Source organism: Dipodomys merriami, unplaced genomic scaffold (assembly GCF_024711535.1).
Source record: "Dipodomys merriami isolate MVZ:Mamm:240054 unplaced genomic scaffold, mDipMer1.0.p SCAF_307, whole genome shotgun sequence".
Lineage (NCBI taxonomy): Eukaryota > Metazoa > Chordata > Mammalia > Rodentia > Heteromyidae > Dipodomys > Dipodomys merriami.
The window spans coordinates 187835-210320 of NW_027204571.1; the positions used below are offsets into that span (position 1 = coordinate 187835).

The 22486-nt window shown below is 61.1% G+C and overlaps 1 protein-coding gene across 15 annotated transcripts in view; it reads right to left on the reverse strand.

The window, feature by feature from the left end:
* Window positions 1-1241: 1241 nt before the first annotated feature.
* The window catches only part of LOC138840915 (homeobox protein cut-like 2), a 123717-nt gene continuing 102472 nt past the window's right edge, over window positions 1242-22486 (reverse strand). For 11 of the 15 annotated variants that reach the window (XM_070041340.1, XM_070041336.1, XM_070041331.1 and 8 more), the window contains 18 exons: window positions 20759-20893; window positions 19680-19803; window positions 18871-18947; window positions 18723-18789; window positions 17939-17987; window positions 17568-17672; window positions 15469-15660; window positions 15310-15368; window positions 14298-14346; window positions 14094-14193; window positions 12734-13369; window positions 11487-11588; window positions 9108-9784; window positions 8718-8877; window positions 7693-7959; window positions 6571-6759; window positions 5691-5964; window positions 1242-4070 (listed from right to left, as the gene is read on the reverse strand). In XM_070041340.1, the coding sequence (XP_069897441.1) occupies window positions 3335-4070; window positions 5691-5964; window positions 6571-6759; window positions 7693-7959; window positions 8718-8877; window positions 9108-9784; window positions 11487-11588; window positions 12734-13369; window positions 14094-14193; window positions 14298-14346; window positions 15310-15368; window positions 15469-15660; window positions 17568-17672; window positions 17939-17987; window positions 18723-18789; window positions 18871-18947; window positions 19680-19803; window positions 20759-20893 (3998 nt within the window). In that variant the 3' untranslated portion in view covers window positions 1242-3334. The remainder of the gene's footprint in view (window positions 4071-5690; window positions 5965-6570; window positions 6760-7692; window positions 7960-8717; window positions 8878-9107; window positions 9785-11486; window positions 11589-12733; window positions 13370-14093; window positions 14194-14297; window positions 14347-15309; window positions 15369-15468; window positions 15661-17567; window positions 17673-17938; window positions 17988-18722; window positions 18790-18870; window positions 18948-19679; window positions 19804-20758; window positions 20894-22486) is intronic. The other 4 variants (XR_011376270.1, XR_011376271.1, XR_011376268.1 and 1 more) reach the window with 4 other exon arrangements.

Consider the following 22486-nt stretch of genomic DNA (forward strand, 5'->3'; position numbering starts at 1 on the left):
GAGACAGAGGTCTTGCCCCCTATCCGCCGTGCCCCCAGCCCCTGCCCAGTGCCGAGGGTCGGGCATCCGGAGGGGCCATTCTACGAGTCAGACGGCCCAGCCTCTGCAGGGAGGATCACTTGCTGAGGACCTGACACAGCCATCCTGGGGTGCGAGGGCGGTTTAGACCACGTGTCTGGGCCTGGTCACAGTGAGGGTCATTTTATCACCACAAGCCCCACCACAGAGCCACTGGAAACTGCACTGCCACAGGCCCAGCGCCCCTCCTCACCCTCAGCCTGGGGCGATGAGGAAACCGGGGTCCATGCTCCACGTCTGGAGGGAAGCCAGCCCGCGCCACCCAGCGGAGCGCACGGCGGGGCAGGCTGCTCCGAGCGCCCACGCCTGTGGGCACCGATGAGAGTGGGCGCGGGTCCAGCCAGCCACCCACGTCACCCCACCCCACCCACCCCCGCTGCGCACCACACAGGCGGCTCCCAAGGCTGCCTCCTTCCCCGCATGGGTGTTGCCTCAGCTGTTTTTGCTCAAAGCTAGTGCTGTACCCCTTGAGCCACAGCGCCACTTCCTGCTTTTTGGTGGTTAATTGGAGGTATGAATCTCACAGGGCCAATGGCTCACGCCTGTAATCCCAGCTACTCAGGAGACTCAGATCTGAGAGCCCCAGGGTGGGCAAAAACAAACAAAACCCATTTTGCTTTGTTTTCCAAACAGGGTCTTGAATTTTCTCATGCGCAGGCGGGTGGACCTGGACTGTGATCCCCCTGTCTATCCATGCCAGTGTAGCTGGGAGGACAGCGCGAGCCAGCGAGCAAGGCGGCGGCACCCGCCGGTGCTGGAGAGGAGGCCTGGGGAGCGTTCTGCCCAGGCGGCCTCCTGCTCTCAGCTGCCCTGGGAGAGGGAAAACCCTTCTGTTGAAAACAAAAAAACAAAGCAGTTTTGAGCTCAGTACTGGTGGCTCACACAACCCTAGCTACTCAGGAAGCTGAGATCTGGAAGATCACCGTTCAAAGCCAGCCCGGACAGAAAAGCCTAAGACACTTCATCTGCAGCACACCGGGCAAAAGCAGGACTCCATTTCTGGCTCAAGTAGAAGAGCTCCAGTCATAAACGAGCAAGCTGCAGGACAAGGTCCTGAGTTCATGCCTTAGTACTCATCAAAACAAAAACAAAGAGCCCCAGGGGCCCCCTGGATTTCCCACTGTAGGACAGAGGGGCAGACACTCACGATTATTATACAATTCTGTATTTAGTGACTTGTGTACAGAATGTATTTCTTTTAAAATTTTAAACAAAGTTCATCAATCTCTCATAGAAAGCTTGGTGTGTGTGTGTGTGTGTGTGTGTGCGCACGCGCGCGTGTTTGTGTGTGTGTGTGCGTGGTGTGTGTGTGTGTTCTTTTACCGTTGCAGGGGGTGAAGGAGGAAGTTGTTCCTGGGTCTTGAGGCTTTAGGTGCAGTAGCAGGATTCCGTTCTGGGTTCCAAAGACGAGACGAAGTGCTGGTCAAATCCCGCTGCTCTAAAACCACAGGGACGGCTCCAAGTTCGAGTCTGGCGGAGGTGTGGATTCCTGCACTCTCCCTTGGGTGTCTCCCGGCAAGAGGGTAGTGGTGGCCGAAAGATGTTCCATTTGTTCCAGATCGGAGGAGGATGCGTGAGGTCTGGTCACTGTTCCCTGCTGTTGGAATATAAAAATACCTTCATCTGGATAAAAATGCGTGCAGCGCAAACTTGGATGTGCAGCCTGGCGCGCAGAGGCAGAGTTCGGTGTGGACGGCAGCCTGGGCCTGGTGCGCGAGTTGGTGTTTCTGGAATGTTCCTCATCTGTCTCTCTCTGCTAGCCAAGTTTTGCCCGTGTGGTTTGGAAGTGTCCCCTGCGAGGTCAGCCGCATGTCACCCAGCTGTCTTCCCGCAGAGCTGCGTGAGCGCCAGTCCTGGGACTTGAACCCAGGGCCTGGCTGCTGGCCCTGAGCTTTTTCCACTCAAGGCTGGTGCTCTACTACTTGAGCCATAACTCCACTTCTGGCTTTCTGCTGGTTAATTGGAGATTAGAATCACATGGACTTTCCTGGGGCTGGCTTTGAACTGTGATCCTTAGATCTCAACCTCCTGAGTGGCTGGGACTACAGGCGTGAGCCACTGGTGCCTGGCTCTCCACAGAATTTTGATGAGAGAGAAAGAGAGAGAGAGAGAAAGAGAGAGAGTCATCAACCAATATGGTGGCTGTGCCTTCACCCCTCAAACCTGTGTGGGACACATGGGAAGAAGCTCCCCCGGGGCCGGAGGCTGAGGCCTGCCCCTCCCCCCGGGGCTCTTGGGGCTTGGGAGCTGCAAGAAGATCCAAGGGGATGAGGCTCTGGCCTCCAGAATTTGAGGTTTGGTGCTGGGTGCTAACCCTCACTGGAACCTTCTAGAAACACAAGGAGCAAAGGGGATGGCCGGGATTCTCTGGGATGCCCCGGCTTGTATGTACCAGTGGACAAACTTGCCAGTGCAGCTATGGCCGGGCTGGGAGGTGGAGCTGCTCAGGCTCACGTGGCACACTCGGCGCCGGTCCAGCTTCACGGGCTGGACACGCACCGTGCACTCCTGGTGGCCGCAGGCCCGGGGCGCCAGCACCGTGAGCAGCAGTTTGTCTTGCACCATTCCCGCTGGGAACAGCCCCATCTCTACTTGCTGCACCAGGACGGCACATCCTGTCATGGAGATTGTAGACCACCAGCACGGGACGCGCCCTCAGCGACGCAAAGGTTTCGTTTAGAGTCTTTTGGACTTTCTCTCTTCCGGCAAGGCTTTCTGGAACAGCAGGAACGACGCCAGGGTCTCACAGACACGCGTGGTCACCCAGAACCCGCGACTCAAAGGTGATGGACATGTGGTGAGTCTCAGTGTTTGGTGATGGCTTTGAACAATTGTCTTTCCTTAATCTCATCTAGTGGCAAAACAAAAACCAAAAAAAAGACACAGCTTCAGTGTGCGCTTTTCCCATCGTTGTGACACCGTCCTGATGCCTAATTCTCTGTGATATCAAAACAGCATTGGCTGGGAATAAAGCCCAAAGGATCCTTTATTAAAATAGCTAAAAGAGGTCTATAAATATCTGTTTTTCGGAAAGAGTCTGGAGTTCTCTGGTGAGCGTGTGGTGGGTGGGTCCTGCCTCCCAAGTGGGGCTCAGGGCGGGGATGGGGGGGTCCTCAGCCCTCCCAGGGGGCACTGCTCCCCCTGCCCCATGATCGCTCCCCATCATCCGACGAGAGGAACGCAGAGGGAGCAGGGTGGCCTTGGCATCTGGAGGTCGGAGGTCAGAGGGCGGAGGCCGTCCCCGCCCAGGCCAGGCTCAGAACTCCCACTCCAGGGCCTCGTCCCGGTTGGCGGCCTTCTCCAGCCGGTAGATGATGCTGTTCAAGTTGGCCATCTTCTCATGCCGCCGCTGCAAGTTGGGGTTCACCTTGGCACTGGCCGTGGGGCTGGCACTGGGTGCGCTGGCAGGCGGGGCGCTGGGGGGGGAGGGCAGGGGGCCCGAGGATGAGGGGACGGGGGACACGGGGGACACGGAGGCCGCGCCGAGGCCCGGTGAGGAGGCCGTGGAGGGCGGGGTGGGAGGCTCCTCCAGGCTGCCGCGGGACGACTCGGACTCCAGGGCGGGCGGCCGAGGCCCGGCCTGGCCCTCGTGGCAGGGGTGTTGCCAAGGGCAGTCTGGGGGGAGCCCCGCGGGAAGGAGGGGTCCCAGCGCCCCTTTAGGGAGCTCCTCGCTGCCCGGAGGGTCCGCGTGCTCCTCTTTGGGGGCAGTACGGGCTGGGTCCGGCTCCCCCAAGTCCTGGGGCTCACAGCCCCCCTCCTCCTCGGTCCGCTCCTGCTTGACCCTCACGCGGGCCCCGTCCGGGGCGGGCAGGGGTGCGGCCCCGGCCCTGCAGGCCCGCAGCTCGCTCAGCTCTGGCTTCTGCTCCTCGGCCTCCGACGTGGGGCTCCTCGGGGTGGGGTCTGGGGGGCCGTGGCGGGGCGGCCGGGCGCCGGGGTCCAGCTCGGGCTCATCCTGGGCTCCTTCCACCAGCGTCTCCCTGCGCATCCTGGACCTGGGACAGAGACGGGCGTGAGCGCCGCGGCCTGGCTGTGCTCAGGCCGAGCTGTGTGGGGCTCTTCCTCTGCCATGCCCAGCGCACAGCAAGCTCTGCAAACTCCTACCCACCCCAATGCATGTCCTGCAACTCACATCTGGAGAATACAAACTCCTATCCATCCTCAAAACCCAGCTTAAATGCTGCTTCTTGTGCAATAGGTTCCTTAGGCAGAATTTCCTTCCCCTAACCCTCAGCCCCTATTCCTTGTCTCGGGCTGACCATTGGGCCCAGGGGAACGATCTACGTGGCCACGAGGGAAGGGGCTGGTGGGACCTATGTCTTTTTCTTTTTGGCAGACTCTAGTCTCAGCCACAGTGTACCCTGTGCTTAACACCTGCGCTTATTTCACTTGACCTAGGTCGAGTGCTCTGTAAATGCAGAGGAGACTCAGAGAGGGAAGTGACCTGCCCAAGGCCACACAGCCCAGCTTCACCTCAGGTCTGCGCAGTGCCAATGCCCAGGCTGAGCACCCCCAGTGTCTGGCCTCCCGCCCCACCCCAGCCCCACTTTTCTACTTCCCAGAGGTCAAGACTTTCATTCTGCCACTGGGCTGGATGGGGGCTGCCCCTCTCTGTACCACATGGTGCTTGGTGGTGCTTAGCCTGGTCTCCCTGGAGCTGGCTGGGCCCAGAGCGGACTGGGGCAGTCAGGACAGGAGACCATAGCCCTTGGCAAGCGGGGCGGGCCAGGGAGATGAGGCTTTCCTTGGCCTTAAGAGTGGGGGACCCCAAGCCAGTGAGGCGCCTGCTGGATGATTAGAGTTTTTCTTTTGGTCGGTCGTGGGGCTTGAACTCTGGGCCTGGGCGCTGTCCCTGCGCTCTTCAGCTCAAGGCGAGCGCTCTACCACTTGAGCCACAGCGCCACTTCTGGTTTTCTGTTGGTTCATTGGAGATAGGAGTCTCAGGGACTTTCCTGCCCCAGCTGGCTTTGAACCACGATCCTCAGGTCTCAGCCTCCTGAGTAGCTAGAGTTACAGGTGTGAGCTGGGACCCCCCCCACACACACTTTGTCGGTTTATAAATGCCCTATTTATCTCGCAGCCTGTTTGCGTCACGCGCTCTTCCCTCATCTCCTGGTCCCCTCTAGGGGCAGCCGTAGGGCGGGCTGGATGGTGGCCAGTGGCGCTGTGTGGACATCTTGTGTGGATGGGTGGTCGGCACCTCTGTGGGACACAGGCTGGCCCGGTTTTCCTGAGTCTAATCTCCCTGCCCTCCCGCACCTCTCCCCTGCGATTCCATGCCCCCCCTCTGCAATTCCATGCCCCTCCCCTCCCCGATCCCGTGGGGGCCCCCCGCGATCACATGCTCCCCTCATGATCCCACACCCCCTCGTGATCCCGTGGGCCCCCCCACGATCCCGCACCCCCCCACTGCAATCCCATGCCTCTCCCCCCCAACGATCCTGTGGGGGGCCGTGATCCCGTGGGCTCCCCCTATGATCTCGTGCTCCCCGCCATGATCCCACACCCCACCTCGCAATCCTGTAGGCCCCCCACGATCCCACAGGCTCCCCCTCATGATCCCACGCCCCCCTCACGATCCCCTCCCCCCCCTCCATGATCCTGCGCCCCCCCACCTGTAGTTATGGAACCAGTTGATGACGGTGTTGGTCTTGAGCTTGAGCTGGAAGGACAGCAGCTCGATGGTCTGCTGCGAGGGGTAGGGCTCCAGCTGGTAGGCCTGGCGCAGCGCCTCCCTCTCCTCGGGCGCCAGCACCACCCGGGGCTTCTTCACCTGCAGCAGGCTCAGCTCCAGCGGCGGCGGGCACGGGCTGGGGCACTCAGAGCGCGTGGCCGGGGACTCGCGGTCCGAGCCGGGGCTGATGAGCCCATAGCGGCGCTTCAGGTAGGCTGGCGGGGAGGGAGGGAGGCTGAGGGGCCCCCGCGCACCCCATCTGCTGCTCTGGGGGATGGGGAAGCCTGGAGGGCGATGGCCAGCCAGCCCTCACCCTCAATGACCCTCTGGTGGGCTCCCCACTCCTCTCCCACCCCCTCCACTGGACCGCCAGCCTGCTGGCTGTGGGGAGCCCCAGGGCAGGGCACATCTTGGCCCCAATCACGAACGAACACAAAAAAGCACTGCTCTGGTTTGCTGCCTCCCCTCCCCTGTTCTGTGGGGCCCTGTAAGGGGTGGAGCCTGGCCTTCAGGGCATGGAGGCGGGCCTTTGAGGGGCCCCTGGGGCCTCAATCCCTTCCTCACCCCATCTGCGGGGCAGTCCTGCCCTCTGCTGGTAGGTGTCTGGATAGCAGGCAGCGAGGGTGACAAGGCCGTGGGGGGGGCGTGTGTGTGTGTGTGTGTGCGTGCGTGCGTGCGTGCGTGCGTGCGTGCGTGTGTGTGTGTGTGTGTGTGTGTGTGACAGAGGTGGGGGTGGCTGTCTCAATCACCCAGTTCTTTGGGAGCGCGACTTCCGGCCGTCCTGTGCCGGCTGGGCCCTGGCGCGCCGCCGCCCCGCTTACCTTTCTTCTCCAGCTTCTTCATGTCCCGCAGCTTGTCCACGTTGTGAGGGTCGCTGAGCCACAGCTGCATGCGGACGAACGGCTCCCGGCCCTTCAGGCTCAGCTTGTGCCAGGGCTTGGGCCGGGACAGCAGGTCTGACACGGAGCCCTGCGTCAGCCCCAGGATGCTCTCTCCAAACAGCCGCTGCCCTGGGGATGGGGGGCGGGGGCCGTCACGCAGGCTGCGGGGGGGGGGGCAGGGACGGGGGGCCTCACTTGGGGCGCTGGGAACGTTCTGCAGCCTGGGCAGGGGCTGGACGGCGGCCAGCAGCGCCTGCCACCTTCACAGCTCCTCAACTCTAGGGAATTCCTAAATAAAAATGACTGGCAAACTTCACAGCCACAACCTTGATCGTGTGGCTCTGGAGTAAGCGGGGAGATTCTTGCAGTTGTCCGCGGCCTTCCTGACCCAGCAATCTGCTGGCCGCCTGCAGCCCGAGGCACCTGGCTTCTCAGAGCTTTTTTTTTTTTGCCAGTCCTAGGGCTTGAACTCAGGGCCTGGGCGCTGTCCCTGAGCTGCTTCTGCTCAAAGCACTCTACCCCTTGAGCCACAGCACCACTTCTGGCTCTTTCCGCGTATGTGGTACTGACGAATTGGGCCCAGGGCTTCACACATGCTAGGTAAGAACTCTACCACGAAGCCACCTTCCCAGCTCTCCAAAACTCTTTTAAAAGCCAGAAGTAGAGCTGTAGCTCAAGAAGTAGAGGGCTAACCTCCAGTAAAGGAAGTTCATGGATAGTGCCCAGGCCCTGAGTGCTAGTCCCAAGACTAGTACGTACGTACGTACGTACACACACACACACACACACACACACACACACACACACACACACACACACACACACACACACACACACACACACACACACCCTCCCTTCTCCTGCTTCAGCCTCCTAAGAACTGGGATTATAGGTGTGCACTACCATGCCCAGGCACCAAGGCTGACCGGCTGGCACTCTGGGCTGGATTCAAGGGCCTGGGGACTCCCCTCCCTCAGCCCCCACGCCCACCCCTGACACTCTCCTTGAGGCTGGTGGGAGTTGGGCAGGCAGGGGCAGCTTCCCTGACCCTGGGCCGCATACCTAGGTTGTTGTCTGTCAGCACCTCCTTGACCCTCTTGGTGATGGAGTATGTGTCCAGCTCGGGGGACATGGCCACAATTTCCTGGATGCCCCCTACGGCCTGGCCGGAGTATGTTTTCCCGGTGGGTGTGGTGCCCGGGCGCGCCTCAGGCTGCTGGTTTTCCTTGCTGCTCTCCAGAGAGAGGCTCAGGGGCTCTGGGGAGCTCTTCTCTGGCCCCGTGGGGCTTGGGGGTGGCGATGGTGAAGACCTTAGCTCCAGGGGACTGGCTGTGGACCACAGAGACAGAGGGTGGTCACCCCCTGCAAGGAAGGGACCCACCCTGGGGACACTTCCAGGTGCCCTGCATCTCCCTGGGGAGACTGGGCATCTCAGTCACTCACGGTGGCAATCCCTTAACCAAGAGACCAGAGTTACTATCACTAAGCCTGGCACCACCACCAGTGGCTCACACCTGTAATCCCAGCTCCTTAGGAGGCTGAGATCTGAGGATCACAGTTCAAAGCCAGCCTGGGCAGGAAAGCCTATGAGACTCTTATCTCCATTCAACCAAGAAAGCCAGAAGTGGCGCTGTGCCCGCCTTGAGCGGAAAAGGCTGAGTGAGAGACTGCGCAGACTGGGTGGCCTGCGCTAGGCCACAGGGTGTGCGCTGGGGGCCGCCAGGGCCCCGCAGAGCAGGAGGAAGCCAGGGTACCCGAGCTCCAGGGCACTCTCTGGGGCGGTTTCCTCACCCTACAAAGCTCAGCCCGCCACCCCTCCTGAGGAATGGGTGTCGGGTGGGGGGCAGAGGGGAGGGCGGGGCGCTCTGTGCTGGGTGCTGAACCTGTGCAGCTGAGACCAACCAGACCCTGTGTGTGGCAGGGCCCCTCATTCACTGGTGGGCAAAGCTGGGGCATGGGGTGTCTTCTGCTGGCCGCTGTCCTTTGAGGAGGGATGAGCGCAGGGAGGTGGTGGGGGCCGGGTCCCCAGGGCGGCAGCCACGGGGGAGGGGACCCTGCGGGACTGCAAGCCCCAGGGGTGCGCTCACCCTGGGCGGCGCTGGGCGGCTGAGCCCCCGCCTGGCCCAGCTGGTCTGACAGCCACAGCTGCATGCGGATGAACGGCTCCCGGCCCTTCTGCGTCAGCTTGCTCCAGGGCTTTGGCCGGGACAGCATGTCGCTCACGCTGCCCTGCGACAGGCCCAGCACCTGGGGGCACAGGAGAGTAGACAGGTAAAGGGAGAGGAAAGAGGACAGGTGAGGGGGCAGGTGGATGGACAGGTGAGGGGGCAGGTAAGGGGAGAAGGGAGGACAGGTGAAGGGACAGGTGGACAGGTAAGGGGACAGGAGAGCAGTCAGGTCAAGGGGGCAGGTGAGTGGAGCTCAGGACTTGGAGGTGGGTGGGTGGGATGGGGTGTGCCCGCCTCCCGCGCCGCCACCTTCTCCCCGAAGACCCGCTGGCAGATGCCGTTCTTGGCCAGCTTCTCCTTGACCCTGCGCGTGAGGCCGGGCGTGTCCACCTCGCGGTACATGTACAGCTCGTACTGCTCGGGCGTCAGCGGCGGCACCGTGGGGCGCAGCGCGCGCGGCGCGAAGGGCGGGAACGGGGCGCGCGCGCCGCCCGGCGCCTCGGCGGCCTCGGCCTTGAGCTCGGGCCGCGTCTCGTCCTCGGCCTCGTCGTCGGGTTCGTCGTGGTCGCCGGCGCGGGCCCCGCGGGCCCCGGGCGGCCCCGAGGCTGACGAGGCGGAGGAGGGCGCAGGCGAGGCAGGCGCGCGGCCCGGCGCCCAGGGCGGCTCCAGGCAGCAGGCGGCGTCGCCGATCTCGGACTTGACCCGGCGGATGATGCTCTGCACGAAGGCGGCGGGCGACAGCGCGGGCCGCGGCGCGGGGCCGCCCTCCTCCAGCTTCACGGCGGGCGCGGGCGGCTCGGGCCCCGGCTCCGGCTCCGGCGGCGACGCCGCGGGCCGCCGCGCGCCCTCCAGCTCCAGCAGCGCCCGCTGCTGCGCCTGCATCTCCCGCCGCGCGCGCTCCAGGATGCCGCGGATGGCCGCCTCGGACGTGCTGCCCGCCGCCGCCGCCGCCGCCGCGGGGCCCGCCGCCGCCGCGCCCGGCTCGCCTGCGGACCGCACGGGCCGGGTCAGGACGCGGGACCCCGCAACCCCGCCACCGGGCCGTCCCGACTCGGGCCTCAGCCCCGACAGCTGGGTGACCTGACCGGCTAGAGCGTGCGTGTGCGTGCACGTGTGTGAGTGTGGGCACGTGTGTGCGCGTGAGTGTGCGCAGGCACCAGTACTGGGGCTTGAACTCAGGGCCTCGGGTTCTTGCTCGTTTTTTTCACTCAAGGCTGGTGCTCTACCAGTTGCGACACCCCTCTAGTTTTTTATGTGCTAGTCTTGGGGCTTGAACCCTGGGCCTGGGCGCTGTCCCTCAGCTCTTCAGCTCAAGGCCAGTGCTCTACCGCTTAGGCCACAGCACAACTTCCAGATTTCTGGTGGTTCATTGGAGATCAGAGTCTCACAGACTTTCCTGCCCGGGCTGGCTTTGAACTGAGATCCTCAGATCTCAACCTCCTGAGCAGCTAGGAGGACAGGCGTGAGCCACTGGTGCCTGGCTAGAGCACGAATCTTAAGAACACAAGACAGGGCAAAAAAGCAAGTCCGCGAAGAAGACACACGAAGTGTCCAAGCAAGCAAAATAACCAGTGTCATTTACTGAAAAAACCATTTCAACAAACTGCAAACGAATGGAGAAATAGGAAAAACAGAGTACGCTGTGGGGGGTCTGGGGCCCTGGGTGTTTTCCAGCCTCGGAGGTTCAGCGTGCCACATGAATAAGTGAATGGAGAAGGAGTAAATACATCCACGCACTCCCAGGGGGCTGTGCATGACACTCTACTACAATGTGTCATGAACCAAGGACAGCTGACCTGTTCTCCCCCCTTCCTCCCCCCCACCTGTGACAGGTACCCCCTCCTCTCCTGAGAAGGGCCCTTCCTCCTGCATGGGTGGGGACAGTTTTCCTGGCCTCTACTAAGTCTGGGCCCTGGGTCATCCCACAACACCGCACATGTGCTCCATGCAGCCACCAGGGGGCAGAAGACCCCAAGGAGAGGTGGGGATCATCCTCGCTCAACCTCCTGGCTCCAGCTCAGGAGCTGTGCTGGGCTGCGCTGGGCTGGGACTGCAGCTCTCAGATCCAAGGGAGGGACAGCGCAGGCCGGGGGGAGAGGAGTCATGCCCGTCATTTTTGCTGTCACTATTTCTGCAGCACCTTCTACGTGCCGGCTCCTGCCTGCCTCTGCTCTCACTAGATCTCCACACAGTGCCAACACGCTCTCCATCTTAAAGATGAGTGGACAGAGGCACAGAGAGGCTACGTAACATGTCCAAGATCACACAAACCACAGAGCCAGCAGTCGTGACCAGTCTGTCTGGTTGCCATGATCACGACAGGTGACTTCTGGGAACCGATCCATGTGGACCGGGTAGAGGGCTTCCTGGAGGAGGTGGCTCACCAGCGAGTAGGAAGGTGTAAGCAGGAGTCTGGGGAAGGCAGAGGCTCTGCCCTGGGGGGGGAGGGGGGAGGGGGGTGCTGGCTGGGATGATAGTGGGTTCGTGTTAGACAGAAGGGGCAGGAAGATGATATTTAATCGTGAAGGCAGCAGGGACCGAGGCCAGTATCTGAGCGGTGGCATGCACGCTTTGTGCTTGTGGAAGCTCTGGCACATGGCACACTTAGGATTTCTGGAATGGACTAAAAGTGGGCGAGGCGCTGCCCCTCCCTAGTCCAAGGCGCTGGGGGCCTCAGCCGGTACTCACCCCCTTTCTGAGACTCAATCTCCTTCTTGGCCTGCTCCAGAATGCTCTTGATGGCATCGTCTGAGCCTGTCTCCGGCGTGCGGATTCTTGGAGTGATGCTGCCTGGGAAGGCAAGAAGGCCTTGGTCCCAACTTCAGGCTGGCCTCGGCCTGCCTCCCGAGGGGCAGGAGGCCAAGGGGTGCATGCCCCCACACCCCCGCTTACTTTGAATTAAAAATAAAACAGGGACTGGGGATGTGGCTTAGTGGTAGAGCGCTTGCCCAGCATGCACAGGGCCCTGGGTTTGATTCCCAAGTACCACATACACAGGAAAAGCTGGAAGTGGCACTGTGGCTCAAGTGGTACAGTGCGGGCTTTGAGCAAAAGAAGCTCAGGGATAGTGCTCAGGCTCCGAGTTCAAGTCCCAGGACTGGCAAAAAGTAAAAATAAATAAATAAAATAAATAGCTGGGAACCAGTGGCTCACGCCTGTCATCCCAGCTACTTACGAGGCTGAGATCTGAGGACTGTAGTTCAAAGCCAAACCAGGCAGGAAAGCCTGTGAAACCCTTATCTAATTAACCAGCAAAAAGCCAGAAGTGGATCCACAGGTCAAGTGGTAGAACGCCAGCCTTGAGTGAAGAAGTTCACAGACAGCACCCAGGGCCTGAGTTCAAGTCCCAGCAATGGCATACGTGTGCGCATGCACGCATAATAAAATGACAGGCTTGAGCCACCAGCACTTTGCTGGAATCTTAGCTACTCAGAAGGCCGAAATCTGAGGATGATAGTTCAAAGACAGCCTGGGTGGCAAAGTCCATGAGACTCTGATCCCCAATGAACTACCCAAAAGGCCAGAAATGGAGCTGTGGCTCAAGTGGTAGAGCGCTAGCCTTGAGCGTAAACGCCCAGGAACAGCGCCCAGGACCACACAGTTCAAGCTCTGAGACTGGCACCAAAAAAAAAAAAAAAAAAAAAAAAAAGATAAAACGGACAGCCAGGAGGAGGGCAGAGAGGACAGACAGACGGCAGCACCGCACTCAGGGTAGTGTCATTGTCTCCCTTGGAGGCTGCTCTGTGGGGAAACCGAGGGCTGCGGCGAGCGTGACTGTGAGGCACCCTGACTGCCCAGGCCATCTCACCTGTGGGAAACTGAGGCTCAAAGGACAGACCCAGCCTCTTGGTCGGTCAGCAGCATGGGCAGAGGGCAGGGCGGCGGGGTGCGGGGGGGGGGAGCGTGTGGGGTGCGGGGCGCGTGCAGCGGCTCACCTCGCTGCCGCACCTGGACGGTCCTGAGGGCCAGCACGTTCTGCTCGTTGGACAGGAAGTGCTTCATCTTGAGGAAGGGCTCCTTGCCCTTCACTGTGAGCTTGCGCCAGGGCTTGGGCCTGGCCAGGATCTCGCTCACCGAGCCCTGGGACAGGCCCAGCACGTAATGGCCGAACACGCGCTGCCCGATGTTGTGCTTGAGCAGCTGCTCCTTCACCTGGAAGGCGATGTCCGCCGTGTCCAGCTGCTCCTCCTCCGCCGCAGGCCCGGCTCCATCGGCCGGCTCGGGGGCTCCAGCGGGCTCCGGCCCGGGCACCGGGGTGGCGGGGGCCGGGGGGGGCTTGGCGCTGTAGAAGGCTGTGGGGAACACCAGCAGGCCGCCGGCCTCCCCCTTGAAGGCGGCCGGGGAGGGGACGGGCTTGGGCAGCAGCGGGTCCCCTGACGCCAGGCCGGGGAAGGGAGACAGCGAGAAAGTCCGCGCGCCATCGGGGCCCAGCAGGGGCTGCCCGGGGCTGGGTGACAGGGGGTCCTCGGGGCCTGGTGGAGGGGGCAGCTCCTGTGGCGGGGGGAGCGGGGGGTACGGGGCCTCCGTGCCCAGCGAGCACTTGATGGAGTCGTCTTCAGAGGGATCCTCCTCTAGAACGCCAGGGGATGGACAGACGGACACAGAGGGGGCAGAGCGACGGGGAGTTGGGGGGAGACACAGAGAGAGAATGAGTTGGGGGGGGACCGAGAGACAGGGAAGAGGAGGGACAGAAGCTCAGAGAGGGAGGGGAGAGGGAGGGGGCGGGGAGGGCTATAGGTCTATGACCACCATTGCTGGCAGTTGGTCCCCCCATTCTCCAGCCCTGCATCCAGAGCCCCCCACAACAGGGTGCTTAACCCCCACAGCTGCTGTGGGCACTGCACGTGGCCCAGGGCAGGGAACAGCAACCACCCCACCCCGGCGCTGCGCTGTGCCTACCCGGGGACCCCCTCCCTCACGCAGCACCCCCGTCACCCCACTTTATAGGTGAGGAAACACAGGCAGCAAAAGAGTCTTGGACAAGTCGCGAGGCTGGAAGGCAATGGGGCCCCTACAGGGAGCAGACCATTTTGGGGAACCAGCAATGACCAAATGGGTCATCCCCAGGGCTTGGCTATGGGGTACAGTGAGCCCCTTTCTTCCCTGAGTTCACCCCAAAGCCCTCCCTGCTAGACTAGGGTCTGGGGTGCGAGGTCTCAGATTGGGTGACTTTGGACATGGGGCAAGTCAGGGGGCTCAATCACCACATTCCCACTCCCTGGCTCTTAGGACTGGGAGAAGGTGGGGGACCCCAGGCAGCCCCCCACCCGGCCCAGGTTCCAGAGCTCCCCCTACCAGGGCTGGCCAGGAGCACCGGCTTGTCTAGCAGGAACTTGGGTGCGGGGAAGAAGGTCTCCCTGGCTATGAGCATGGAGTCCTCAGCCTTGGCCAGGCCCTGGGGAGACAGGAAGTGGGGCTGAGGGGCTCCGGGGTGGGGGCATTGGGGAGACAGGAAGTGGGGCCGAGGGCACGGGGTCAGGGGCAGCGTAGGGCACTCACCTGTGGAAGGCTGCAGGAGCTGGAGGCCAGTTTCATGGCTTTGAGGATGCTGAGGGAGAAATGGAGGGGCTGAGATCAGCAGAACCCTGACAGGGAGCCCTCCCCAGGCCCCCAGCTCCCACGGTGGCCCACAATGGGTCTCTCGGATGCCAGAGAAGCCACCTCTGAGCTGCACCCCAGCCCCCCGCATTATGGTTTCAGCCAATTGTGGCATACTGTCTCCTTCCTCCAACACCAAGGGGCCAGTGGGAGGCCCTGCGGCCACCCCAGAGCCTCGAGTCGCTGGCTTGTTAACTGACTGCCACATTCCCTGGAGATGGCTGCATCTGGTGACCCCCGGACCCTGAGTCTGACCCATAAAGACAGCTCCCTCGTAAATCTCCCTACCCACTGCTCTTGAAGGAAAAGCTGTGAGCCACCATGCCTGCCTGGCCTGAAATGGACCCGTTTAGTGGTACCAAGGACCAGCAGCAAGGAGACAGCAGAGCGTAGGGCGCCGGTGGCTCATGCCTATAATCCCAGCTACTCAGAAGGCTGAGATTTGAGGATCATGGTTCAAAACCAACCCAGGGGGCTAGGAAGGTGGCTCAGTGGTAGAGCGCTTGCCTTGCATGCCTGAGGCCCTGGGTTCGATTCCTCAGCACCACATAAGCAAAAAGAAAAAAGCCGGAAGTGGCGCTGTGGCTCAAGTGGTAGAGCGCTAGCCTTGAGCTGAAGAGCTGAGGGACAGCGCCCAGGCCCAGAGTTCAGGCCCCAGGACCGGACCAAAAAAAAAAAAAAAAAAAAAAAACCAACCCAGGCAGGAATGCCCAAGAGACTCTCATCTATAATTAACTACCAACAAGCTTGAAGTGGAGGTATGGCTCAAGTGGTAGAGTGCTAACCTTGAGCAAAAAAGCTCAAGTTCAAGTGCTGGCATTGGCATGCATGTGTATAGACAGACACAGCAATGTGGGTCGGTGGGAGGGGAAAGGGCATGAACTCTGACCCCTGTCCCCACCCTGCACTGTACCTCAGCTCCGTCTTAATTTCTTCATAATCAGACTGGGCGCGGAGCTTTCCTTCCAGTTTCTAGAAGAGGGAACAAAGTTGGTGAGGCTGGCCCAGGGCTGAAGGCAGTGACCCGCCAGCCGACCGGCTGGGGTTCCCCCCCGGGTCTCCCGGGACCGACCTCGATGGCTTCTGTCTTGGCCGCCAGCTGGCGCTCCAGGTCGGCGATCTGGTTGGCCGAGGCCTCCTCCAGCTCTCGCAGGGAGTGCCGCAGGTGCTGCGCGTCCCGCAGCAGCCGCAGGATCTCGCGGTCCTTGGAGGCCAGCGCAGCCTCCAGCCGAGGTCCCGAGCACAGGGCGAAGCTCACCTTGTCCTGGGGGCAGAGCAGTGCTGAGGGGTTGCCAGACAGGAGTGGGAAGCCAGGGCTGCTCGCCCCGCCCAACTCCCACCCTTCCTAGACCCATGGTGGGGCTCCAAGCCTAACAACCCAATGTGCCAGGTGCTTGGCGGTCATTCAGCCGCCGGGCTCGTGCCTGTGACCCAGAGACTCAGGAGACTGAGGTGTGAGGATGGAGGTTCAAAACCAGCCCAGGGCAGACTAATCCAAGAGATTCTTATCCTCAATTAACCACCAAAAAGCCAGAGGGAGTAGAGCTGAGGCTCAAATGGTAGAGCACCAGCCTTGAGCAGAAAAGCTAAGTGAGGATATGAAACTGAATTCAAGCTCCTGTATCAACACACACACACACACACACACACACACACACACACACACACACACACACACACACACACACACACACCCTTAATACAAAAACAACACACACACAAAACAACATGGACTCAGAAAAATAGGACTGGGTATGTGTGTAGCAGAAAGTGGTAGAACATCTGCTGAGCAAGCATTGGGCCCTGAGTTCAAATCCCAGCATTGGAAAAAAAAACCCACCACAAAAGGAAGTGGATAAAGGTAAAAGGTTTGTTTTGTTTGTTTTGTCAGTCTTGTGGCTTGACTTAGGGCCTGGTCTCTGTCCCTGAGTTATTGCACTCAAGGCTAGTACTCTTCCACTTTGAGCCAAAGCACCACTTCCAGTTTTTGAGTAGTTAATAATCAGAGATAAGAGTCTTACACAAACTTTTCTGCCCAGGCTGGCTTTGAACAGCAATCCTCAGATCTCAGCCTTCTGAGTAGCTAGGATGACAGGCACGAGCCGCCCGGGCCCTCGGTTTTCTATCTAGGTCCTGTCCCGTCCTGGGCAAGTGAGCTCAGTCAGACTTGAGGATCTGCAGCTGCAGCTCACACTTTGGTGGCGCCCTCCTCCCGACTGCTTCTCCAGGTTTTAGGAAATGGCTCCTTTGACCCAGATGAAGACGGAGAGATTGCTGCTCAGGATTGTGAGTCAGGCTGGCCTCCGTCTCCACTACAAATAAAAACAAAGCCCACGGGAACCTCCCCACCCACTTCCAACCCCACCTTCTACACGGAGATAAATGCCAATTAAAACAGGAAGCGGATGCCATTAATACATTACATTAATTAGCATCGAGCGCCACCGCAGTGCTCAGAAAAGCTCAGCTCCCAAACCAGCCCAATCCCTGTGGCTGATTAGCCAGGCATTTGCTGGGTCCATGGGGTTAATTAAGAGCCATTGGCAGATTCCTCTCCATGATTCCTCGGCGGGACTGGCGCACAATCAGCCTACTCTCTTGTCCTTTCCCTCCATTGTGGACAGCCACACACTGCCTCCTGGGACAAAGACATGACCCCCGGCCGACCAGCTCCCATCCCAGGACTCCCCCCTCCTCACCCCTTCTCTGAATTCTCACAATGACACACATGCACACAGAAATACAGAGACATTCTAGATGCCCATGACTCATGCCACTCAGGAGGCTGAGATCTAAGAATCATGGTTTGAAGCCAGTTGGGCAGAAAAGCCCATGAGACTCTTATCCTCAGTTAACTACAAAAGCCAGAAGTAGAGCTGTGGCTCAAGTGGTAGAGGGCTAGCCTTGAGCTGAAGAGCTGAGGGACAGCGCCCAGGCCGAGTTCAGGCCCCACGACTGGACCCCCCCCCCAAAAAAAAAAAAAAGAAAAGAAAAATGAGAAAGCATGGCTACATCGTATCTTCCGCTAGAAGGGCAGGAGAAGGTCATAGCATGCCAGCTGAGCATGCTCAGACTCCCACAATCCCCTGTGCACAATTCCACAATCACAAACCACCACGCACCTACTGGCGCCTTGAGACCCCCTCCTCTCTGCCTGGCCCCCAATCTCACCCCACTGGGCCCCTGCGGGGAGCAGCAGGCCAGGCGGATGGAGCTGTTGACGGAGGCCAGCTGTTCCCGGAGACTCTCCACCTCCCGCTGGGCGGCCTCGGCTCTCTGGGGAAGACAGGGTTGGGGGTAAGAGGTGCGTGGGGGCAACCCGGGACTCCACCTCCATCATCTCCCTGACCACCACAGACAGGGCTCCAGACACAGGCCTCCAAGGACTTCGGCCCTGACCCCAGTGCTGATGGAGGCCTTGCTCAGAGCTAGAGGGCCAGGTGTCTGCACCTCCAGGTGTTTCTGTCACATCCCCAGCCCCACAGCCCTCCTGTGTACCCTTCCCTCCCTCCAGCCCCCTCCCTGGGGCAGAGGCGCCTCACCTGGTTGGCCTTCTCCAGGTTTGTCATAATCAGGCCGACTTCATCCGCCCTGAGACAGGAAGGGAGACCCTGAGGGTTCCCGCAGCACAGCCCCGTAGCTTGACTCCCTACCCCAGTCCAGCCTGACCCCCACCCCAGCCTGACTCCAGCCCAGCCTCACACCTACCCCAGTCTGGTGTCTACCCTAGCCTGACCCCCACCCCAACCATGGCCTGACCCTGCCTCTCGACCTGGAGGGCCAAGGAAGAAAAAGCCAGGCTGCAGGCCCAGCTCCCACTCCTCAACCTTCCACCCCTCCAGGACCCCCTCCTACCCCCACGGGTGCCACCAATCCCTGGAGAGCCCCAGCCAGCTCTACCCTCCCCCGGCCCCGCCCGTGGGCTGTGGGCAGGGGAGTGCTGTGGAGTGGAGTGGGGACCTGGGGCACAGATCAGGGGAGGCAGAGGAGGCACCTGTGGGGTCAGAGGCATCAGAGGGCATCAGAGGGAGAGGGCTGTGGCAGGGATGGGGTGGGGTGGAGGCCGTCTGGGGTCAGGGGTGGAGGCCGTCGGGGGGTCAGGGGTGGAGGCTGTCTGGGGGGGTCAGGGGTGGAGGCTGTCTGGGGGGGTCAGGGGTGGAGGCCATCTGGGGGTTCGGGGTGGAGTCTGTCTGGGATCAGGGTGCAGGCCGTCTGGGATCAGGGTGGAGTCTGTCTGGGGTCAGGGGTGGAGTCTGTCTGGGATCAGGGTGCAGGCCGTCTGGGATCAGGGTGCAGGCCATCTGGCATCCGAGCCGGCTCACATACTTGGAGGCCGCCTCCTCATCGTACTTTCGGCGCAGCTCTAGCAGCTCCGTCTGCGTAGCCTTCAGCGCTGGGGAGACACAGGTGGGTGAGGCCCAGGCGGGGCTGGGGAGGGGGCGAGGGGTCTCCCCACAGCTTCCCAGGTGCGCACCTGAATGTAACACCTTGATTTTCTCCTCGGCCTCCCCCAGTCTGGCTGCCAGGGTGAGCTGGACGTCCTGAAGGCCCCTGAGGAGAGGACGCTGGTGCAGGCCGCAGGGGCCTCCGCGGCCCCCAGCCCTCCCTCCCCTCCCCGCGACCCGCACCCCTCTCTGCATGGCAACTGTGTGCCCCCCCGGGGGTGCTGTACATTTTCTACAGCACCAATGGGTCTCAGTTTCCCCATCTGCAAAATGGGTTTCTGCCTCGGGGTGTCACAGGCAGGCCCAGCCCAGCCCGGTGTGCAGTGTGTGGTGAAGTCGGTGCTCGGGGGCCACAGAGGCTCCTGGGGGAGAGAGGGGGGCACTGGCAGGGTTGGAAAGGTTGATGCAAAGCTGCGGCACCTGACATGGCCTGGCTCTGTGGTGGAGGGGAGGAGCCCCTGAACTCCGACTTCACCCACCGGACACCGCCTGGAAGTGCCCGGCCCCCAGGGCCACTCCCACCGCCCCAGCGCCCGGCGGCCTGCCTGTGCCCGCACGCCAGCCTCCTGTGCCAGCCCCGCAATTATGTGAGCCAAGTCCTCACGTACCAACCCCCCCAAATCAGTTCTGGGTCTCCAGACGGCCCTGATCCAAGCTGGGGCGCTGATCCCCATTTTTCAGATGGGGAAACTGAGGCTCAGAAGAGTGATAGCTCCCCAGGGTGGACAGCCAAGCCCCTGGGGTGAGGCTTGGGTCTGGGCGGCCAGGGCACAACCCCCTGTTCCCCCCTCTTACCCTCTTCCCCCTCCCTCCCCCCCGCAAGGCACCCCTCCCTCACTTCTGTTTCTCTGCTTCATTCCGGTGCAGCAAGGCGTCTGTCAGGTGGGCTTTCCCGGGGGCTCCGGGGACACAGCTGCCCTCAGTCAGGATGGGTCCCGGGAGACACAGCCCGTCCCTCTGCTCTGCAGGGAGACAGAGACAGACACCCATCCATCGCCCAAGGAGCAAGGTGACAGATGACAGCATGGGGCCTGGCCTGTGGCTCCTGGCAGCTCGGCCGAGGTCCCACGGTGTCTGCCTCCATCATCATCCTCACCACCACCACCATCAGCAGCAGCAGCAGCACCATCACCCATCATCATCATCACCATCATCACCCATCATCACCATCACCATCACCATCACCATCATCATCTATTTATTTCTGCCAGTCCTGGGGCTTGAATTCTGGGCTTTGGTGCAGTCCCTGAGCTCTCTTCAGCTCAAAGCTAGTGCTCTACCACTTGAGCCACAGCGCCACATCTGGCCTTTTGTGGTTTATCAAGCATAAGAGTCTTACAGACTTTCCTGCCCAGCCTGGTTTCAAACCGTGATCCTCAGATCTCAGCCTCCTGAGTAGTTAGGATGACTGGCATGAGCCACTGGCAGCGCCCTGCTTTGAGTCTACTTGTTAACGGTTCCCCAACTTCAGGGGCTAAATGCACAATCACAGATTCCCCACCAGAGCCCACGAGTTCCGGGTCTACAGAGCGGCAGAGCGTGGCAGAAAGGAATGTGGGCACTACCTGGAGGTTGGCACCCACCCAGGAAGTCATGGGCTCAGGGCTCCCCACCTGCCCCTCTCCTCCCAGACATGGCTGGACTACATCTCCCAGCACCCTTTGCAGCCAGCCACTTTGGGTGTAGAAGGGCAGGCTGCCCCCTCCCGCCCCACCTCTGCAAACTCTACCTTGTTTCTCTGGGAGCAAATCTCAGTAGTGGCATTCCCTGTCACGTGGAGATGGGGCACCTCTGCCCTCTGGAATGTTCTCCACCCACTTCACCTGCCCTTCAGCAGACTGTGATCTGGGCTCACTGCCTGTCTCTGCCCCCAGGGGAGGGGGAGGCCGTGTCCAGCTGCTGGGGTCGCCTCAGTACCTTTGGGCCCGCGGCGCTCCGGGTGCCTCTTCCACGGGGCGGGGGGGTCTTGCCGGGCCTGGCCGCTGGGGTCCCAGCTGGGGGGCTGCGGTCTGTTGTCCAGGCTGCGCCCCACCTCAAACCTGGACACAGGGTCTGCATGGAGAGAGAAGGGGGGAGAATGGATATTCTGTGGGGAGCTGGAGAGATGGACGCCCCAGGGCCCCCCAGAGCAGCTGCGATGGCTCAGAGGTGCACGGCCCCCTCCCCCGTGGTAGCTGCGATGGCTCAGGGGTACGCACCCCCCATCACATTGTCTGTCACCATAATGGTCTGTCTTGATCCCACAGTGGCTCTGTGACTCCCCATCATGGTGTGTCACTGCGCTGGGTCCCCGCTCCCCTCTGAGCCTGCATGCTGTGGGGACACTGAGGCAGGGCCCTGTAGAGGTCTAGGGGCTGAGGTCAGCCCCTGGCCGTCCCTGGCGCCCTGTTCCGTTTCCTCAGGGATCTTGGCACACAAAGCTGGCAGCGGCCTCCTGTGCCTCTCGTGTTCCTGTGACAAGTAGTCCTCTACCTCCACTCTTCGTTGTTGGTCGTGGGGCTTGAACTCTGGGCCTGGGCACTGGCCCTCAGCTCTTCAGCTCAAGGGGAGCGCTCTACCACTTGAGCCACAGTGCTACTTCTGGTTTTCTGGTGGTTCATTGGAGATAAAGAGTCTCACCTCCTTTCCTGCCCAGGCTGGCTTTGAACTGTGATCCCCAGATCTCAGCCTCCTGAGTAGCTAGGATTATAGGCGTGAGCCACCAGCGCCCGGCTTCAACCTCCGCTCTTCATGTAAGCCACCTCCAACTTCCGGTCCCTCTCCACGCTTCCTGGCTAGCCCTTTCTCTTCCTCATCCTGGGAAGGGATGGTGGTGGGGGGGCTTCCCTGGGGGTAGGTGCTAACAATCCTGGAGGGGGGGGCAGGGGGATTCCCAAACAAGGCGGCCTGGAGCACTGAGGGTCCCTTGCTCCGAGGTCCTAAGGGCGCCTTTCCTGGGGGAATGCTGGGCAGCCACGCCACGGAAGCCAGTGCTTCCTCGCCTCGGGCCCAGGGCCCTGGGGTCCCGGGGTCTGGTGCCGTCCCTCCAGTTCTCTCCTCCTGGTCTAACCCAATACATTTTTGTGGACAGAAGACACCAGGGGCAGGCAGGGGGCTTCAGGTCAGGCTGGAACAAGGCGCCCCCTTGTCTTGTGCGGCCGCCTGTTTGTTTAGGTGGCAGGAGGCCGGACCACGGGCACGCGTGGCGGGGAGCAGGTGTGGGGCGGCGGTGCGGCTCTGTGTCAGCCCCCCTCCGCAGCGGGGTCTGCCATTATGTCTCCCCGGGCTGATGTAATTATACATTGACATAATTAACCCAGCAAGCGCATTAGGCAGGCCAGCTAAAAATTCATCTATAATTATTTGTTGTGTGCATGCTAATGAGTCCATCTGCACTGCCTTTGTATAACACAAGCAAATTAATTTACAAGTCTGGATTTTTTAATAAGTTCAAGGAATCGCTTCCCATTGTGTCCGCAGGTTTGAGAAGGAAAGAGAGGGTGGATGGCCGCAGGGGTTGCGGGGAGCGAGGTGAACTCAAGGTGAGCACCAGGACTTGTTCTGGAAGTGCAGAGAATGGGGGGGGGGAGCACAAGGCTGAGTCCTGTTGGCCATGTGTCCTTTGCACACAGAACCGACTGTGCAGAGCCTCAGTTTCCCTGATGG